Source organism: Talpa europaea (genome assembly GCF_964194135.1).
Source record: "Talpa europaea genome assembly, chromosome: 13".
Classification (NCBI taxonomy): Eukaryota; Metazoa; Chordata; class Mammalia; order Eulipotyphla; family Talpidae; genus Talpa; species Talpa europaea.
In genome coordinates, this window is record NC_140080.1 from 12,401,792 (window position 1) to 12,419,421 (window position 17,630).

At 42.3% G+C, this 17,630-nt stretch overlaps 1 protein-coding gene across 1 annotated transcript in view; it reads right to left on the reverse strand.

Moving 5' to 3' along the window:
- Positions 1-8,434, reverse strand: part of PRDM5 (PR/SET domain 5) — a gene marked incomplete at its 3' end in the record, with an annotated part of 156,291 nt that extends 147,857 nt beyond the window's left edge. The window contains exon 1 of the mRNA XM_084252352.1: positions 8,290-8,434. Within this exon, the coding sequence (XP_084108478.1) occupies positions 8,290-8,382 (93 nt within the window). The 5' untranslated portion in view covers positions 8,383-8,434. The remainder of the gene's footprint in view (positions 1-8,289) is intronic.
- Between the last annotated feature and the right edge of the window lie 9,196 nt (positions 8,435-17,630).

Sequence of the window (17,630 nt, forward strand, 5' to 3'; positions counted from 1 at the left end):
ATATCACTTAATGCTATTAGTAAGAAGTTAAAAGCAAGATTTACTGCAGAGAAATCTCTCAGATCTCAGTGTTCTGGTCAAATCACTAGCTGAGGCTATAAGAGATCTGGATCATAATTCTGCTCGATCATTTATTAGCTGTGACTTATTAACATAGTCATAACTAGATTAGCATGTCATAAACTTCTGGCTTCAGTCTCTTCACCAATAAAACTCAGAAATGGGGATTAGTTGCTTTCTAAGATTCTGTCCAGCTCTTAAAATCTATTGGAAGTCCAATCTTAGAACAACTGGAGAATCAAAAAGAATAAGAGTGTAATTGATTGAAACACACTACCAAAAGAAAAGGAAAAGGAAATAAAAACGACTTATTAAACTTAAGAGAAAGAACAAAGTTTCTTCTCCTACCTTTTCAATAACCCCAGTTCAGAATAACCATACAGTAGAAATGGAGAGAAAGTTCTTTACAGAGAAATGCCAATCTATAAATAAAGGAGGAATATTTGAGTTAAACCATTTTGAAAATCTAGTAATATAACCAATTCAGGTAAGGATTATTAATGGATGCTAAAATCATTAGGTAAGAGGTGGGTAGATAATCATAGTGTATCAGTTCACAGATTATCAGTCAAGGACAAGTATTTTTACAATAGGAAAATTAGGTTAATCCACCGCCAGCACTGTCAGCGGGAAAACATATCATTACTCCCTGCTAGAATGCAGTACAAAGTAAACCAGCATCACTTCATGATGTACCCTTGTCAAATATGTCTACACCTCCCAGATTAGAAGAAATACAGTGGAGAAGCACATTAAATAAAGCCCTGGGATTTTATCTTTCAGCCCGTGAGGATTAGATAACACTGCTGTTCTCTTTAGGGTTAGCTCTTCCCTTTAGAAAGCTCTACAAACAACGGGTCAAAACTTTCAAATTTACATAATAAATGATAATTACCACTGTCTTTAAAAAAATTGCCTGGCTACTTCAGAAATTCAAGAATCTTTAAAATGCCTTCAGTTATGCCCCGTAATTGCTGAAATATGGCCATTTCTTCTCCTACATAGAAATGAAGAGGAGTGATGTAAGTCCCTACACCCTACACCTAGATAATGTTGGGTAAATCTGCAGGTTAAATTGGAGTAGAAGTGCATCGTAGAATTTCAGAGAATATTCCAATTAGGATTCTAGATTCTGTTTTAACTTAGTCACACTGCATAGGAATTTGGAACCTGACTTTATAGGTTGTCAAAACCTTTGCTACCAATGCACAATTTTGTCTTAATATACACAGAAACTTTGTGTAGATTTCTTTTTTTTAAGATTTATTTATTTATGCATACAAGAGCTGGGGTGCAGGCCAGAGATGTGGGGGGTGAGAGGATTCACCAGAGACAAAGTGGGGAGCAGAACAGGCAGACTGACTGAAATACACTGCTGTGGGGAGCAGAAGGCGAGACAGGAGAGGTCTGCTGCACCATGTGGGTAGCTCCCTGGCCAGCTGGTGATCGAACTCATGCTATAGAGGCTGGGGATTGCATCACAGTGCAGTGCTTATTAACCCCCTTGTGCCACGAGGGAGGCCCCTTTGAGTATATTTCTAATATACACAGAAACTTAATATCAAGTTTGCACAAGTTCACCAGATGGGCATTCCAGTGATTTTTTTTTTTTCTTCTAACCATTTTTTCCTAAATATATGGGGATTTTTTTAAGGCAATAAAAACTATAATTTCCATTTGTCCAGAAGCAATCATTTCTTGATAACTATATATTAATAATTTTTAAAACCCACCAATTACTTTAAAGCAGAATTAGATTTAGTAACTTCTATTTAATACTGGGCAGCATGAGAAATTGAACAGCATACAAATGGTAACTGCAAATTTCTTCAGAAAATGAAAGCCACTTCTTTCTATTTCTAAAGACATTTTTCACATCAGGTCTTGAAAAGTAGTCATAATTAGATTAATTAATACTTGCCAGTTTAGTGTGATAGGCAATTTAGATGAATTGAGAAGAGACAAAATCATTAATTACTTAAAGAGGGCTTCCCCCCTCATAGAGCTAAATGACTTTTATAATGTTTTATCCACAAATTTCCAATTTCAATCTCTTATGCTTTCACACTGAAAAGACTTTCAAATTTTTCCTTTGAGTGCCAATTTCTCTTGCATTATTTTTACATATACTATTCCTTAATGCAACATATTTACCTGGACTGTATTTTAACTATTTTTGTATGGTGTAAGCTGAAACATGTACATTTTTTACACTGCACTTGTTTGTGTTGAGATATATACAGTGTACCCAACTGATCTGCACCATTTGATTCTGCTGATCTAGGAATGTTGGTGATATCAAAAATTAAATTTAACTAAAACCACACTTTTTAATTAAAAATAACTTTCAAATATGCATGGGCAGATGTGTTGTGACGTGATCTGTAATTATCATGAATTGCACTATTCTTAATGATTGTGATGTAATAAAAATGATTTACTGTGAATAATTTTTTTTTTTTTTTTTGTGGGACCCTCGCTGGCGGCTGGGGAATGAACCGGCGCTGCAGAGGCTGCGGGCAGCGTTGCAGCCCAGCGCTCAACCGCTGTGCCACCAGGGGAAGCCCAAAAAATATTTTTAAAATAAAACCCTGGGAAAATAATCAGGTAAGTCCAGCTTGTGAGATACTCTACAAGCAAGTGATCTGAGCTCTTCAGAAAGTCACTGTTCCTGATAAAAGGAAGTGGGACAAGGAGAGTCTCATAAGAGATTTTCCAGACATAACAATATGTAATGTGCCCCTTGACTAGATGGTGGCTGAAAAATATTTTTAAATAAATATATAAAAACATTGCGGCAACTGGCGTAATTTGAAAATGGGATGGAAGTAGAAGACATGAGGAAATTGTTATTTTTATAGATATTAAAATGATACTATGGTTATTCAGGAGTACATTTTTATGCTGAAGTATTTATGGGAGAATTGTCTTAATGTCTGTTATTTTCTTTGAAAGGGTTCAGCAAATAAGAAAACATACATATAAATGAAGTAGGTTATAGCAAAGTGAATCAATCTGCAGTGGAATCATTTCCATGTGAAATGATGATGGTTTCTCACAGAAGGAGCCTAGAAGCCCCACTTAGAACATAATTATATTTCAGTGTTACACGGCTCTGCATGCATGTGCTCTTGCAGTACAATTAGGTCTCCAACAAAGTATGTTCCTAAAAAAGTGAGCCAGTGTCTTCTCCCTGCTGTCCCTACTGTTCCTCCTGTCTGGGCATGTACAAGCTGCGTCCCTATCTCCACTCACCTCAGTTCCAAAATAGTGACCTTGCTGAGGGCACTAATGTCTCCAAGGGACAAAGTGACTTTTACCAGCTCCCCATTTAGAGAGAGAGAACTACTTACAACCATACCCCATCTCCACCTAGTATAAAATTAATCGAATATGTTCATTGTTCATTTTCTATGTCCTCTCACTAGAATGCAAACTTTTTTTAAAGATTTATTTATTTATACAAGAGCTGGGGTACAGGCCAGAGGCGCAGGAGGGTGAGAGGATTCACCAGAGACAGAGTGGGGAGCAGAACAGGCAGACTGACTGAAACACACTGCTGAGGGGAGCAGCAGGCGAGATAGGAGAGGTCTGCTGCGCCATGTGGGACTCTCCCTGGCAGGCCGGGAATCGAACCAGCGCTGCAAAGGCTGTGGACAGCTTCACAGGGCGGGGCTCAACCAGCTGCACCGCTGGGGAGACCCTAGAATGCAAACTCAGCCAAGGCCAGGATTCTAAAGGGCCAGGATAGTTCTTCCTACAGAGATTTATTGAGTAATGTCTAAAAGACCTGACTAAATAGAAATGATGGCACATGCACAGCGTAGACCACAGTCACACTCAGTAAAAATAATAAATTTGAGCCAAAATAGATGACTTGGAAGAATGCCATAGGGTACTGTTGAATGAGAAATGATAGATGAGGAATTAAGGTTTCTTTTTTTGTAAAATAACTTTTAAAGTGTGTGAGTAGGTGTTTGTCTATAATTGTGGTATGTGGGCCAAGAAACAGGGTCTTATGAGAACAAGTACTGATAAAGGGCACATGGAAAGATCTGGATTCAATTTCTGATTGGTCTACTTCTTATTGATACAACCTTCCTCAAACCTAATTCCCTCATCTGTCCTCCAGGATGATAAAGGCCACCCACCAACTTGCAGGGCTGAGTGAAAATCTGGAAATGTTTCTGTCAGTAGTCACCAACACAGAGCCTGACACCTCCAGTGGCTCAATGAAGGTGCTGAAAGAATTCGCTGTAGCTGCTGTTCTCACAAAAAAAAAAAAAAAAAAAAGAGGTTTCTGAGAAAACAATAGCTTAATTGGATTAGACAATTTTTAAAAGTTTGAAAATACCAGGAAACAAAAAAGCAGCGCTGAGTGGCGATTGCACAGTGTGAATGTGTGAACACAAAAAAGAGACAGACGGATTACTTTCCCTCTGGTTATGTTTCCAGATTAAGTTATCATCAGCTACCAGGAAATACAAGCAAACATCCACTGGCAGAATTTTAGCCCCAGTATAAAGACTCCTTATTTCTTCAGAGAGTCACTTCAAAGCTATCAGCTGGGCCTCCCCTGGTGGCGCAGTGGTTGAGCGCTGGGCTGCGAAGCTGCCCGCAGCCTCTGTAGTGCCGGTTCAATCCCCAGCTGCCGGCAAGGGTCCCACATGGCGCACAGACCTCTCCTGCCGCCCGCTGCTCCCCTCAGCAGTGTACTTCGTCAGTCTGCCTGTTCTGCTCCCTGCTCTGGCTCTGGTGAATTCTCTCACCCACCAGCGCTTCTGACTGTACCCAGTGCTTGTATAAACAAATAAATAAATAAATCTTTAAAATAAAGAAAAAGGTGATCAAAATGCCTTATTCCACCAAAAACTAGACTTATATTAACGTTTATGCATAGTGCTTTTCCTTTGTTTTTATTTGCTGTTCTACTTTAGGTTTCCTCATGTTTTCCTAAACTTGCACAACTTGTCTTTCTTTTTAACTCTTGTCATATTTTCACAAATCCAGTATGAAAGGTTTTTTTCAAGCATTCAGGATTGGACCTTGCTGAGAATCTTTGAGGTAAATCCCTGAGAGAATCAAGGCATGCTGGTTTGAAAGACAAGAGCGGGTAGCGGGAAAGTCCAGGAGCTTGAGAAGGCAGCTGTTAGTAGCCAGATCCCCTGCAAACCTTCTCCGGGCTTCCTTGCCTTCGCTGGAAAATGAGCCTGTGCAAATGAGAATTCTTCTGGAGTTCTGTTGACATGACCATTTAGAAAAGTGTCAGACTCTAGAGTTCCCTTTCTTCCTCTCATGGTCATACTTTCTCCTGCTCCTCATAAGAGACCCGCTCTTGAAGTTTCTCTGCAGGAACACTAACCATGTGACCTTGTGCCAGAACACCGAAAGCAAGGCAGAACATGAACAAAAAGGGTAGATCTTCGGGGGTACAGATTATTAGGAATAAACTTGGATAAACTGCAGATTTATGTGTGTGGGGAAAGATTCACCCAGCGAATTCCTGTAATATTTCCCAGGAAATGTAGGCAAGAATTATACTAGTCCCCACATACTAATCCCCAGAATCTGTGAGTGTGTTATCACCGACATAGTAAAAGGGATCTGCAGATGGGGGTTATATGAAAGATTTTTAAATGGAGTGATTTTTCTAGATTATTTGGATGGAGACAATTTAATCTAATTGCCAGGTCTTTCTAAGAGGAGAAGGAGAAGGTGTGATTTATAATGTGAGGAGGGGGTGTGATGAACCAAGCAGTGGAAGTCACCAGTCAGGGAATGTGGGCAGGCTCGGGAAATCTACAAAAGGCAAGGAAGAAGACCTCTCAGCTGAGCCTCCAGAAGAAACCAGCCTCACTCCGTACTACTGAAACACTCTTTCCAGATGGTTTGATATATGGACAGGTAAGCCTCATAAAAGATAACTTGGAAAATACTAAGAATCAGGAAAAACTATATGAAAACAGGTAAAGAATACATCAATATTCAGCGTTTGCCTTACAATACAGCTAATATCTGCTATTCTACTTCAGCTTTATTCTCAGCCTTGGGATGGCAAAAGAGCTGAGGCCTCCTTCAAGGTCATTTCTGCCTCCATTAATCTGTCCACAGTCCACGACCTTATGATTGCTCACCTTGAGAACAGAACTAAACTATGTCAATACTAGTAAGTCACTTAGATTTCTTGTAAATATCTGTATATTCACTTGGAAATATAGGTAAGCATTCTAAATATAATCTGGATGAAAATCTCTGTTTTACATGTTGAAGTTACATAAGTCAAAAAGAGATAAAGTGTATTTAGTTTCAGCTAGTAAAATGCAGCAATTTCTGATAATTTTGGAAGCTGTTCATTCTCTGTCAATAAATAATTTAAAGCTTCCAAATAACCAAATAGATGGGGGATGGGGGAAAAGGTGGTTTAAAAAAAATCGAAAGAATTACATTAGTTGTTTCTAAAAACCTAACTGATAGAAAGAAAAAAAATAGGAATTAAGGAAAAGTGCTACTACTACTAGTTGAATGTTTTAGTATATTACTAGTCATAACAATAAAATAATTTCTAAGTACTCTCTTTAATTTTTTAAGTCATTACATTTAGGCCTCAGACTTTTCAAAAAACTTGTGGGGATGTTCATATCTCGTAAGAAAGAATTCAAGCAGAATTTCAACTTTTGCTTTCAATAAATGCTGATTTTAACATTTATCTATTTGACAGAAACATCATTTTATGGCCCTTCTTATCCAGTACACCCCTAATCCACTGCACCTGAATCCAGACAAAAGGTCACTCCTGTTTTTCTCCTTTGAGCATTTTCCCAAGCTCTCATTTGCAAAAGTAAGTACAGGTTATATTTTTTCCAGTTTCACCATGGGGGTGAAAGTATAGATCATGCATAGATTATGAGGTCAATGAAGGCTTTCCAAATCACTTGGCAGCGTTTCTCTCCAGATAGGGGTGTGTTGGGGGGCTGGGAAGGAGATTATCTCAGATGAAAGGCCCCCTGGTGTCTCTCTGTGAATCCTGGGAGCCTCTGATGAGCACACCTTCCCGGAAAAAACCTGCTCCTGGTCAAATCTCTATACCTCATCATATCTAACAGAGGGGCAACGAGTGGAGTGGGGTGTCAGGAAGCTGACAGGGATAGATCTGGAAATAACATGAGCTGTGGGCTCAGAAGCCATGGATTTGAAGCCTAACTCAGCAGGAGAATGAATCTCACAGTACTCCCATCTTACATGAGGTTAAACACTGTTCTCAGGAGAGCACTGTGCCATTAGGTGCCAATGCAGGTAAAGTACCAAGGAGGGGCTGGGCACAAAATAATTGCTCATTAAAAGATATCTGTCACCACCCTGCCTTCCTCGCTGCAGGTTTTACATACCCTGCGAAACGATTCAGACTTCAAGTCTCACCAAATACAAATGTCTGGAATTTTCCAGTCATCTCTCCTCCTAGGCCTTTGCTTTCAACACACACCATTTCCAAGTGCACCCTTAAGGACAGGACAGCGCCTGCTCACATGGCCTCTAGCTTTCAGGAAGGAGAGTTCTGGTCATAAAAAAGTACCCTAAAACGCAGGGAGGTGGGGGTAATCAAAGCTTCAAAGATGATCCAGTTGGCATCTCCCGAAATCCATCTGACCCAGACTGGCAGGCAGGAAAGAGCTACAGTCTGGATCAGCAGAGACGCTAAGGCCTGCCAGGAGCTGCGCACCGGGCAGCACCCCCGCCCCATCCGGACAGCGCCCCCGCCCCATCCGGAGAGCACCCCCGCCCCCATCCTCACAGCAAAAGCGGGGTGTCTGTGCTTACAGACTCCCCCGAAGGGAAGCGAGCCGGCGGCGGGGCCGAGTGCGCGCCTGGAGGACACGCGCCCCCGCGCGCCCTCGCCAATACCGAGGGGCCGCTCACTCCCCCGGCGAGGAAGAGGGAGGCTCCGTCCCGACCCACTTCCTGCGGGCGGGAGGAAAGACTCTCGCCCAGGGCGGCCGCCGGCAGTTCCGCCCCTGGACCGTCCGGCAGCGGAGCGCGCCCCGCCGACACCTACGTGGCGCTGGCCGGGCCGCCCGCGGGGCGCAGCGAGCAGAGGCCGCCCCGCCGCCCCTGGGCCCCTGGGCCCCGGCGCCCGCGAGGGGGGATCAGGGCAGAACCCCGCGGCGCCCCCGGCCCGGCGGCGGGGCGACCCCGGGAGGCGCGCAGCGCGCAGGCCGCCGCCGGGGCACCCACCTTTCTCACTCTGCGGGCGGTGTAGAGCCCCATCCCGTCCTGGACGCGGGAAGACTTCAGGGAGAACCTGTCCGGCACGTACATGCCCAGCATTCTCGCCGCCGCGCTCAGCACCGGCGCTGTGCGCCCGGGAAGCGGCACATCGAAATTTGGGGTACCCGGCTGGAGGCAGAGGCCGGCGGGGAAGGAGGAAATGGAGTTTTCCTCCCAGAATCCCCACCTCCCCGCCGATTCCAGGATCCCCCGCGGCTCAGCCCCTCCTCGTCCCGGGTCGGGCTCGGCCCGGAGCCGCCGTGGACGCTGCTGCCATTGCTGCCGCGGGGGCGCGGGGGGCGCGGGCCGGGACGCCGCGCGCTGATTGGCCCGAAGTTGGCGGCTCGGACCCGCGCCCGGGCGCGGAGCCCGGAGCAGCGCTGACCTCCGGGCCTCGAAACCCGAGGCCCGAGGCCGCGCACACCCGCCTGCACCCCGAGCCTGGCGCGCGGCGCGCCCGCCCCCGGAGGCCAGCTAGCTGCGCGCCGGCCTCCAGGGCAGCTCCAGGTCTGCCAGTCCGCCCGTCGGGGAGTTCCCCTGTCCAGTTTTCAGAAGCAAAAGGAAAGGGCCCTTGACATAGCCGGGACATCCTCCAGAAACACTTTCACAAGTTGCAGCCTGCAGGAGTGCGCCCTCTCCGACCGTGGAGAACAGTCCTTGAGCGCCCGCACGATTAGGTCCTTCTCACTTAGGGGTTAGGCAGCTTTCTATCACGTTTGCTGCAGAGGTTTGGACCTGAAGGGGACCTGCAAGGATATTGGTTAATGTACAGAGAAAGAGTCTGCAGCCTGCAACGCATCCATTTCAAGTTCATTCCAAATGTGACGCGCAATGACTTAAGTAACACATAAATTGCAGACAAACCTGTTCTTATGTTTCCATGACCCATGGGAAGTCCTCACAGTGGCCAAGATCCACTATTCTTGAGACCTCTCTTGCTTGAAACCCAACAGACCTCCCAAAGAGGTCAGACATACCTTAGTGGCCAGGGGAGCGAGGACCCACATGAAAGAACCCAAGTACATCAACTGTGAAACCTCATGGCACTCATCAGAACACTCAAATGTTCTGACGGTGAGCCTAGAACTCATTTGTGCCTCTAAGAATCTGGATTAAATAGATTTTCTGGGATCCTTGGAAACAGTGCTAAAAAATAAAACTGTTATAGAGCAGCCCCGATATTGAACGGGTTCCTGGCTGTGGGTCCTCACCCGCGCGCTTTAAAGGGACTTATGAATACTCCACTACAGGCACACACAAAAGGTTAATAAAAGGTTTATTTACAAGGGAAAAGGAAATAAGGAAAATGTACAACTCAGGGAGAAAATAGGGAAATAAAGTCTTTAATGCCTCCTACCCGATCTGACGACCTGGAAACCCAAAGTCACTCTCAGAGCTGGCCGGCCACTGTGAGCTGGTGGAGAGCCAAAATGGGGGACCCCCCAAAGGCCATGTGTCTGCCTTTATATCAACCTGGCTGCTTAACCCCACCCTCAGGTCCCAGCCACCTTCCCTTTGGTGGTGATGGGATTTGGAGTTCCCAGTGTCTTTGGCTTTGGCCTGGGGTGGGGTTGGAGTCCACAAAGCCTGTATGGAATTAGCTTTAGGTCATCCTTTTCCCCCTAACAAAACCAGGCTCCACCAGACCCATTGGGTCCAGCTAGAACCAGACCACCGTTTAGAGGGTGGCCCACGGTGGGTACCCCCGGAGCCATTAGACCTTGGCCAGACACATACTTTTCAGCTCTGGTCCTCACACTACACTGACTTCTCACTCAAATGTTATGACCGTGGCTCCTTGATGCGGTCAAGGAGACAGTGTTTTTAATAAAGTTGTTTTTTAATAAAGTTGATGGATAGAGGGGTGTGTCCAGAGGAATTTTAAAAGACGTTCACACCTCAAGATGAACCCAGAGATTTCCACTCATTTCACTTGATATTCTTGGTAATAGTCTACTCAGCGGTCTTTTCTCTGAAACCATTTGATGTTCCCACAAGCATTTGCTGCTCATCGTAAGCCGTTCAAAGTAATAAAATAGTTTTAACAAAATTAAGGACCACACGCAGTCCAGAGACCTCACAAATGATTCCTGTTTCTTCAAGACAAAGCTTGCAAGTATGCGTTCTAATTTCCTAAGTAGTAGAATTATATAACATTTTAGGAAAAGATGTTTCTTTAATTATTACGAAGAAATTCATTCATTAGCAATATTTGCAGATTTTAAATAGATAAACAATCCTTTTTTTGTTTCTTTGACATATTTAAGGGTTGCAGAGCCAGGGGTGGGAGGAATAACACCTTAATCACCTTCAGAATTTTGGTCCCTTTGACCCTCTGTAAAAAATGTAGCTCACTCTCTCTAGGGGAAAATGAATCAAGATATAATCACAAATTAATACAGAATTAATTGGCCTTGAAACACCTAAGCTGTGTTCAGTAAATACAAGCCACCCTTGAACGACACAGGATCCAGTTGGATTTTTTTTTTTCAATTCCTGCCTTTTCTTCCTCCTCTTCCTACTCCACTTGAAAATGACAAAAATGAAGGCTTTTATAATTGTCCACTAATGATTTTCTTTAAAACAATTTCTTTTCTCTAGCTCACTTTTATTGTAAAAATATAGTATGTAACTTAAAAAAATCCGTGTCAATGAACTTTAAGTTATGGACAAGGCATGCCATCACTAGCAATTAAGTTTTGGGGATGTCAAAACTTATATTCAGATTTTGGTGGGGGGTTCAGCACCCCTAACCCCCAAATTCTGGGCTCACTGATGAAAAGTCAAATCTGGAGATTATCTGGGATGTTCAAACTACTCAACGGTGAGCCTGGAACTCACTTGTGCCTCTAAGAATCTGGATTACATAGTATTTTCTGGGATCCTTGGAAACAGTGTTAAAATCAGGCTCCACCAGACCCATTGGGTCCAGCTAGAACCAGACCACCGTTCAGAGGGTGGCCCATGGTGGGTACCCCCAGAGCCATTAGACCTTGGTCAGACACAGTCTTTTCAGCTCTGGGCCTCATACTATGCTGACTTCTCACTCAAATGTTCTGACCGTGTCTCCTCGAGCACAGACGTTCCCACAGCTTTTGATCATCAGAGAGAAAAAGAAACATGTTTTGGTGGTAGTCTGACACACCCTCACTCAGGGAAGACACCGTTGGCAGAGTTCCTTCGTGGTTGCCTACTCTGTTTCTGGGTAACAAAATCACCAGCTTGAGAATGCTTCTCTTTTAGAATGTAGGCATCTTTAGAAATTAGGAAACTATACAAAATAAAAAAAATCTGTAAAGATAAGTCTGAAATTAATAAAACAAGAAACTTTCCAGAACTTTTATGAATCTCTACCAGTGATTTTCTTACAACTGACGCAAATAATATATTTCATTAAAGCATACTGTTCTTTTTATCTATTTGATGAGATGTCCTCAGCTTTCCTAACCGAAACACGGAAACCAGCAATTTAAAAAAAAAAAATCCATGATCACTATATTATACATATAAAAAAAAATCATGTTTGCCAAATAAAATACACAATTTTATTTGACCAGAAATTTGATTTTGAACCATATAAGACACTAATGGGACAGTGAATCATTCTTAAAACTTTAAATGCAGGTCCTCCCTGGTGGTGCAAGGGGTTAAGACGCAACCTATGAAGCTATCTGCAACCACTGCAGCATGAGTTCGATCCCCAGCCAGGAAGATACCCACATGGCGCAACAGACCTCTCCTGACTCACCCGCTGCTCCCCTCAGCAGTGTATTTCAATCAGTCTGCCTGTTCTGTTCCCCACGCTGTCTCTGGTGAATCCTCTCACCCCCTGCACCTCTGGCTTATACCCCAGTTCTTGTATGCATAAATAAATCAACCTTTAAAAAAACCAACAACTTTAAATGCTAGAAAGTGAGCTTTCAAGATTATCTTTGAAAAACGGGAAATTAAAAATCTGCTATATATCAATGTTTAATCCATTCTTTTAAAAAATCAAAATATTGATTTTGACATGAAAATACTACCACGCACCTGTTTTACTTTTTCTGGAACATTATACTACCTTGACACAAGTGTAATAATTCCAAACAAATATCTCCTTACTTTTCAGCTTGCTTTTAAAAGGCATTTCCCTCCTTGATATGCCTAAAGCAAGTTCTAGTTTCAAACTTGGGTTTTGATGTTGGCCTTGCTTTCTTCATGACAGGGAAGACTTGAATTACAGTTCTATATTAATTCATTATTTTACCACACATGCTGTTGAATTCTTTTGATTGCATCTGGGTTATTAATGACAGCTTCCCAATTGCCAGGGGAGAATAAAAGCCCTATAAAGAAAAAACACTGAGATTTTTTTGTCTTTGGTTTCCTAAGAGTTAGAGGAATTTTGTAGTGAATGAATATAAAAACCCAAGCATCTGTAAAGAATACAGAAAGAAAACAAAAATTCTTAAAAAATAAAATCCGGAGTGGGATTGTCAAATTCTTGCTCTGAAAGCATCCCTGCTTAGAGCCTTGATTCCACAATAGCAACGTTCCATGGAAAGTTGACCCTGAAACTGGGCAGGGCCTACACATTAAATTTTCCTTAATCCCTTGGTTTTAAGTGATGACACCAAAGACTTGTACGCAGAACTGAAAAGCAATCATACAAACCATGTAGTTAGAAGAAACCTAGAAATTGTTGGAAGTAATGTAATATTATGAAATTAAAAGCCAGAGGGTAAACCAGTGGCCATCCCATGCTATTGGTGGAGCAGAGTATGGAAGGGTAAAGAGAAGCTGAAGGTAAGTGAGAGATGAAACTAGGAAGAACATTAGTTTTCTTACACTGAGTGTCTGCAAGATTCCAGAGATTCCCAGGGATTCCCTCTCCATCTGGCCCAATCCAACTCTATATCTAGATACACTTCCCGTGAGGCTTAGCAGGACTACTGAGACACTGTCTGTCTGTCTGTCTCTGTGTGTGTCAATCTCTCTCTCCTCTCCCCAAAAATCACTTCTCTTTCACCTCTCCTCCTAATTCCCCTCCAACTTCTCTAGAACCAGGCAAAAATTTTACTGGCCAAGGTCAATAGCCTGGTAACTTTGTGGCCAGATGCTTCACTTTGGTCCATTGACAGTGTTGAGGGGATGGCAGTCATGTCACTCTCCAAGGATCTCTCTTCATCAAAGTGGGCTTATAAGATAAGACCCTCCTTTACCTAGAGTTTCTCTGAAGCTTTGAGGCTTGACCTATTTATAAACACAGCCTTCATTACCCACAAATTTTTAATCCACAGATAGGACAACATTAAAAAACTTTTGTAATTAACTGAAAAGCAATACTAATCCTCCTGGGTTTGTCAGGACCCCTCAATTTGTTCTACTGGTTTTCCTTGTCCCTTATTAAAATGAAATACTGACTTCAGAGCTCAATTATTATCAAAACAAAGGATAACTGCTTAGTATACTACTCCAAGGATTCAAGTGATCATTTTCTATAAACTCTCAGAAACAGTGTAGAGTCAAAATAAAAATCATGATAATGATGACAAGGTTTTACTAATTATTTAGTACAGAGGCAAGCACCAAATTTTTTCCTTAGAAAAGGTTATTTCAAATAAGCATCAAATTTGAGGTCTGATGTCTTAGGGACCTCTCAATAAAAAGAGAAACCTATATAACCAATGATATAATTACCTACTGAATCCGGGTCTCTGCAGGCCTGCCTCTACTCCTTTCTACCGATTGGCTCTTCTTACGTTGAAGTTTCATGGAGTATTACATCATCAGTTTAGTATCTTTTTAATTCCATCCGGTTGATTTGAGTATGGATCATAGCAAATTAACATTGAAGATCATTTATTTTAGAATTTCTTTCTATTGCTTTCAGTTAACAACCAGGTACTGTATTAACATTTTACAGCTGAATGAAGAATATTTTTTATCTGGTCTCTTAGGTGAGATTAAGAAAATATGTCGATCAGCATTACTTCGTTTTAAAAAATCTTTGTAGGAGCCTCAGGGCTATCAAGCTATAACCAGCCATTGCAGCATGAGTTCCATCCTGGCCAGGGAGCTGACCCACATGGCACAATAGACTCTCCTGTCTCACCTGCTGCTCCCCTCAGCAGTTTATTTCAGTAGATTGCCTGTTCTGCTCCCCACTGTCTCTGGCCCCCTGCACCTCTGGCTTACATCCCAGTTCTTGTATGCATAAATAAATAAAAAGAAATCTTTTTAAAAAATAAAAGTCTGTGTACAGAGGGAACTGTTTGTTGATATCACTTACTTCTCACACACCCAACGAAATGTTCTGATGCTGAAACAAGTCTGTACATTTTAATCTCTAATCACCAGATTTAAGTATTTAAATCTTATACATGAAGAAAATATGAAATTTCGTATCATTCTGCAAATTACTATAATTGCTGCCCTGAAGATAAATTAGATCCCTTATTAAAAGAAATTTGTAACCATATAGAAAAACAAACTAGAGTATTTCTGCTCTGTCACAGGTATATTCTCTGAAGAACAGAAAAAAAATTAGATCATCAATATGACAAAAGTAACCCTTGCTCTTATACCAATGGGTCAGTTGCTTCCTCCATAAATCACAATCTATCTAGCCTATGCACTGCCTTTTATCTGAAGCATTTACTACTACTACTACTACTACTACTACTATTATTATTATTATTAATACTATAAGTCTTTACCGACTGCCACTATGCAGTGGGGAAGAAAATATTGGTATCATGTCATTGTCTCAAGTTATCACTTCTAAATATTTTTACACGATTTAACCATAAGGAGCATTAGGCCAAAAAGAAGCAAAAAGGCATTAAAAAAATTACACAAGATTATGCCAGAATCTGTGCTAAATTATACATGCTATTGGCAAAAGAGCTTCTGGAAACCTCTTCTTCTAGATACAACTGTCAGGATAGTGCCTCTTCACTGCCCCTTCCTAGGAGAAGATGGGAGTGATTCACTGTCTCTGTTGGAAGGGCAAAGAGCCACAGCAACAGCGAGAATCTTGGGTTGGGAAGAATGGGGTTCTTCCCAAGAATGGGTCTGAGATGCATATTCATGAGAGACACGGGAAAAGTTAATAAACACTCTAAACCTCTATTTCCAGGTTTGTGCAATGAGGGTGATCACACTGACTGTGCAGAACTCCAGGCACAAATAGGTTCAACATAAATGCAAGTTGTTTCGATTACCATGGAGTAAGACTAAGTTCCATAGTTATACGTCAATGTTCTTCACCAAGCCATCTGGGTTTTGCTCTAATTATATGGTAGTGAGCCTATTAACTTGCAATGTAGCACATGGCGGCCCCAAATCATCCATCCAGGGCAAGAAGGATGTCTCCAATAACTGCACAATGTTGTCTGGAAGACTGTGCTGCTTCCACAGAGACAAGCAGGAGCCTAAAAAGTCCCAGTGAGAGCTTGCAGGGAACTTTTCTCTTCTCTGGGCTCATACATCACTTGTGTCTCCCAATAGGGAAAGAAAGAAACCTACCAGCAGTTAAATTGTGTTAAATAGATTTTGTAAATTTGAAGTGCTTGAATATACTCCCAGTACAGTTAAAACTTCACAAAATACTCTTCAATGTTTAACTCAAATTGTGTTGTATCTATTTAGAACATAAATCTTTCAGATCATCATCTATTTCTGCCACGGGGACTTAGAGAACTCCTAACAAGGTGCCTAGTACAGAGAATAGGCAACACAAGTTATCTGGCCTGGCAAAATGAAAAGTGCATACAGCTACTTCAGCACAAGTTCAATCCCTGGCCAGGGAGGTGACCACCCACATGGCGCAGCAGACCTCTCCTGTCTCTCCAGCTGCTCCCCTCAGCAGTGTATTTCAATAAATCTGCCTGCTCTGCTCCTCACTCTCTCACACACACCCCCCCCACATCTCTGGCCTGCACCCCAGCTCTTGTACACATAAATAAATAATTCTTTAAAAAAGAAAAGTGCATGGAACCAACACTACTTCAGGGTGGAAAAAGGAGAAAGGGAACCTGTTTTGTGTGTTACAAAGGTTGTCCCATACGATCCAGTTGGAGGTGGAATGAATCTGGGGGGAAATAAAGTCCTAAACAAGCTTCTATTTTCTTAATAGAAAAGGAATACAGGAAGCAGTCACATTGGAGATAGGGCACTAAAAGTCTTGAAAGACACAGCAAACATCTTGTAGAGCTTACAGGGAAGAAACAGCACAGCCTTTGCTAAGCATCTATGGACACCAACTGAGCATCAACACACTATGAGCTGGTGATTAAGAAAAGCCTGAACTTGGCAGCTCAGTTCCCAAAGGTAGAGGTTGATATGACTTTTCAATTTGAATGAACAATTGTAAGGAATACTTCAAACAGAAGAGACACAGAAGAGCCTTCACAAGGGTGAGAAGTGATTCTTTACAAAGTTAGGAAATAAAAAGACATGGGGACCCAACACATAGAGTATATATAATAAAGCATCCACATAACAAATTAGAAATTGATGCAGGGACCCCCAATGGCCTGAGTTAAATCCCCAGCCAGGGAGCTACCCACATGGCACAGCAGAACTCTTCTGTCTCACCTGCTGCTCCCCTTAGCAGTGTATTTCAGTAGATCTGCCTGTTCTGCTCCCCACTCTGTCCCTGGTGAATCCTCTCCCTGCCCCCCCACTGCACTTCTAGTCTACACCCCAGTTCCTCTATGCAAATAAATAAATAAGATTTAAAAAAAAGAAAGAAATCAATGTGAAGAATGAATTGGAGGTTAGTCTGAAGAAGAAACTTCCCCAAGAGATTCAGATAGGCCTGGCCAGGATATGTCACTTTGGATTACTTTGAGCTAAGTTCAGTGAAACCCTGCAGCCTCATGAAACCTCTACAGCCCTCTTACCTATCTAGAAGAAAGAAAATAGGGACTATGGTCCACAATCAGGATTTTTATCAGAAATAACATTTTATAGGCAAAGCAAATATGTAATTACATGGGATTTGGTTTTCATCATGGGTCACCTTCTCCTTCCCATGTCTACCCCTCCTCTCTCCTTGAAGCCAGGCCCTGCCCTATTCTTTCATATAAAGGTATATACCCTCATTTGGCCCCAATGACTTCAGACTCTACATCCAAGTCGATTCTCCACATACATGTAATTAAAGTTGTTCTTTTCTCCTACTAATCTGTTTGATATTAACTTGATTGCTTGCCCAGCCTGAAAAGAACCTAGAGGGGTGGGGGTCTATTTCCTTTTAGCTCCTACATTTCTACATTCTATATATGATTTATTTATTTATGCATACAAGAGCTGGGTAC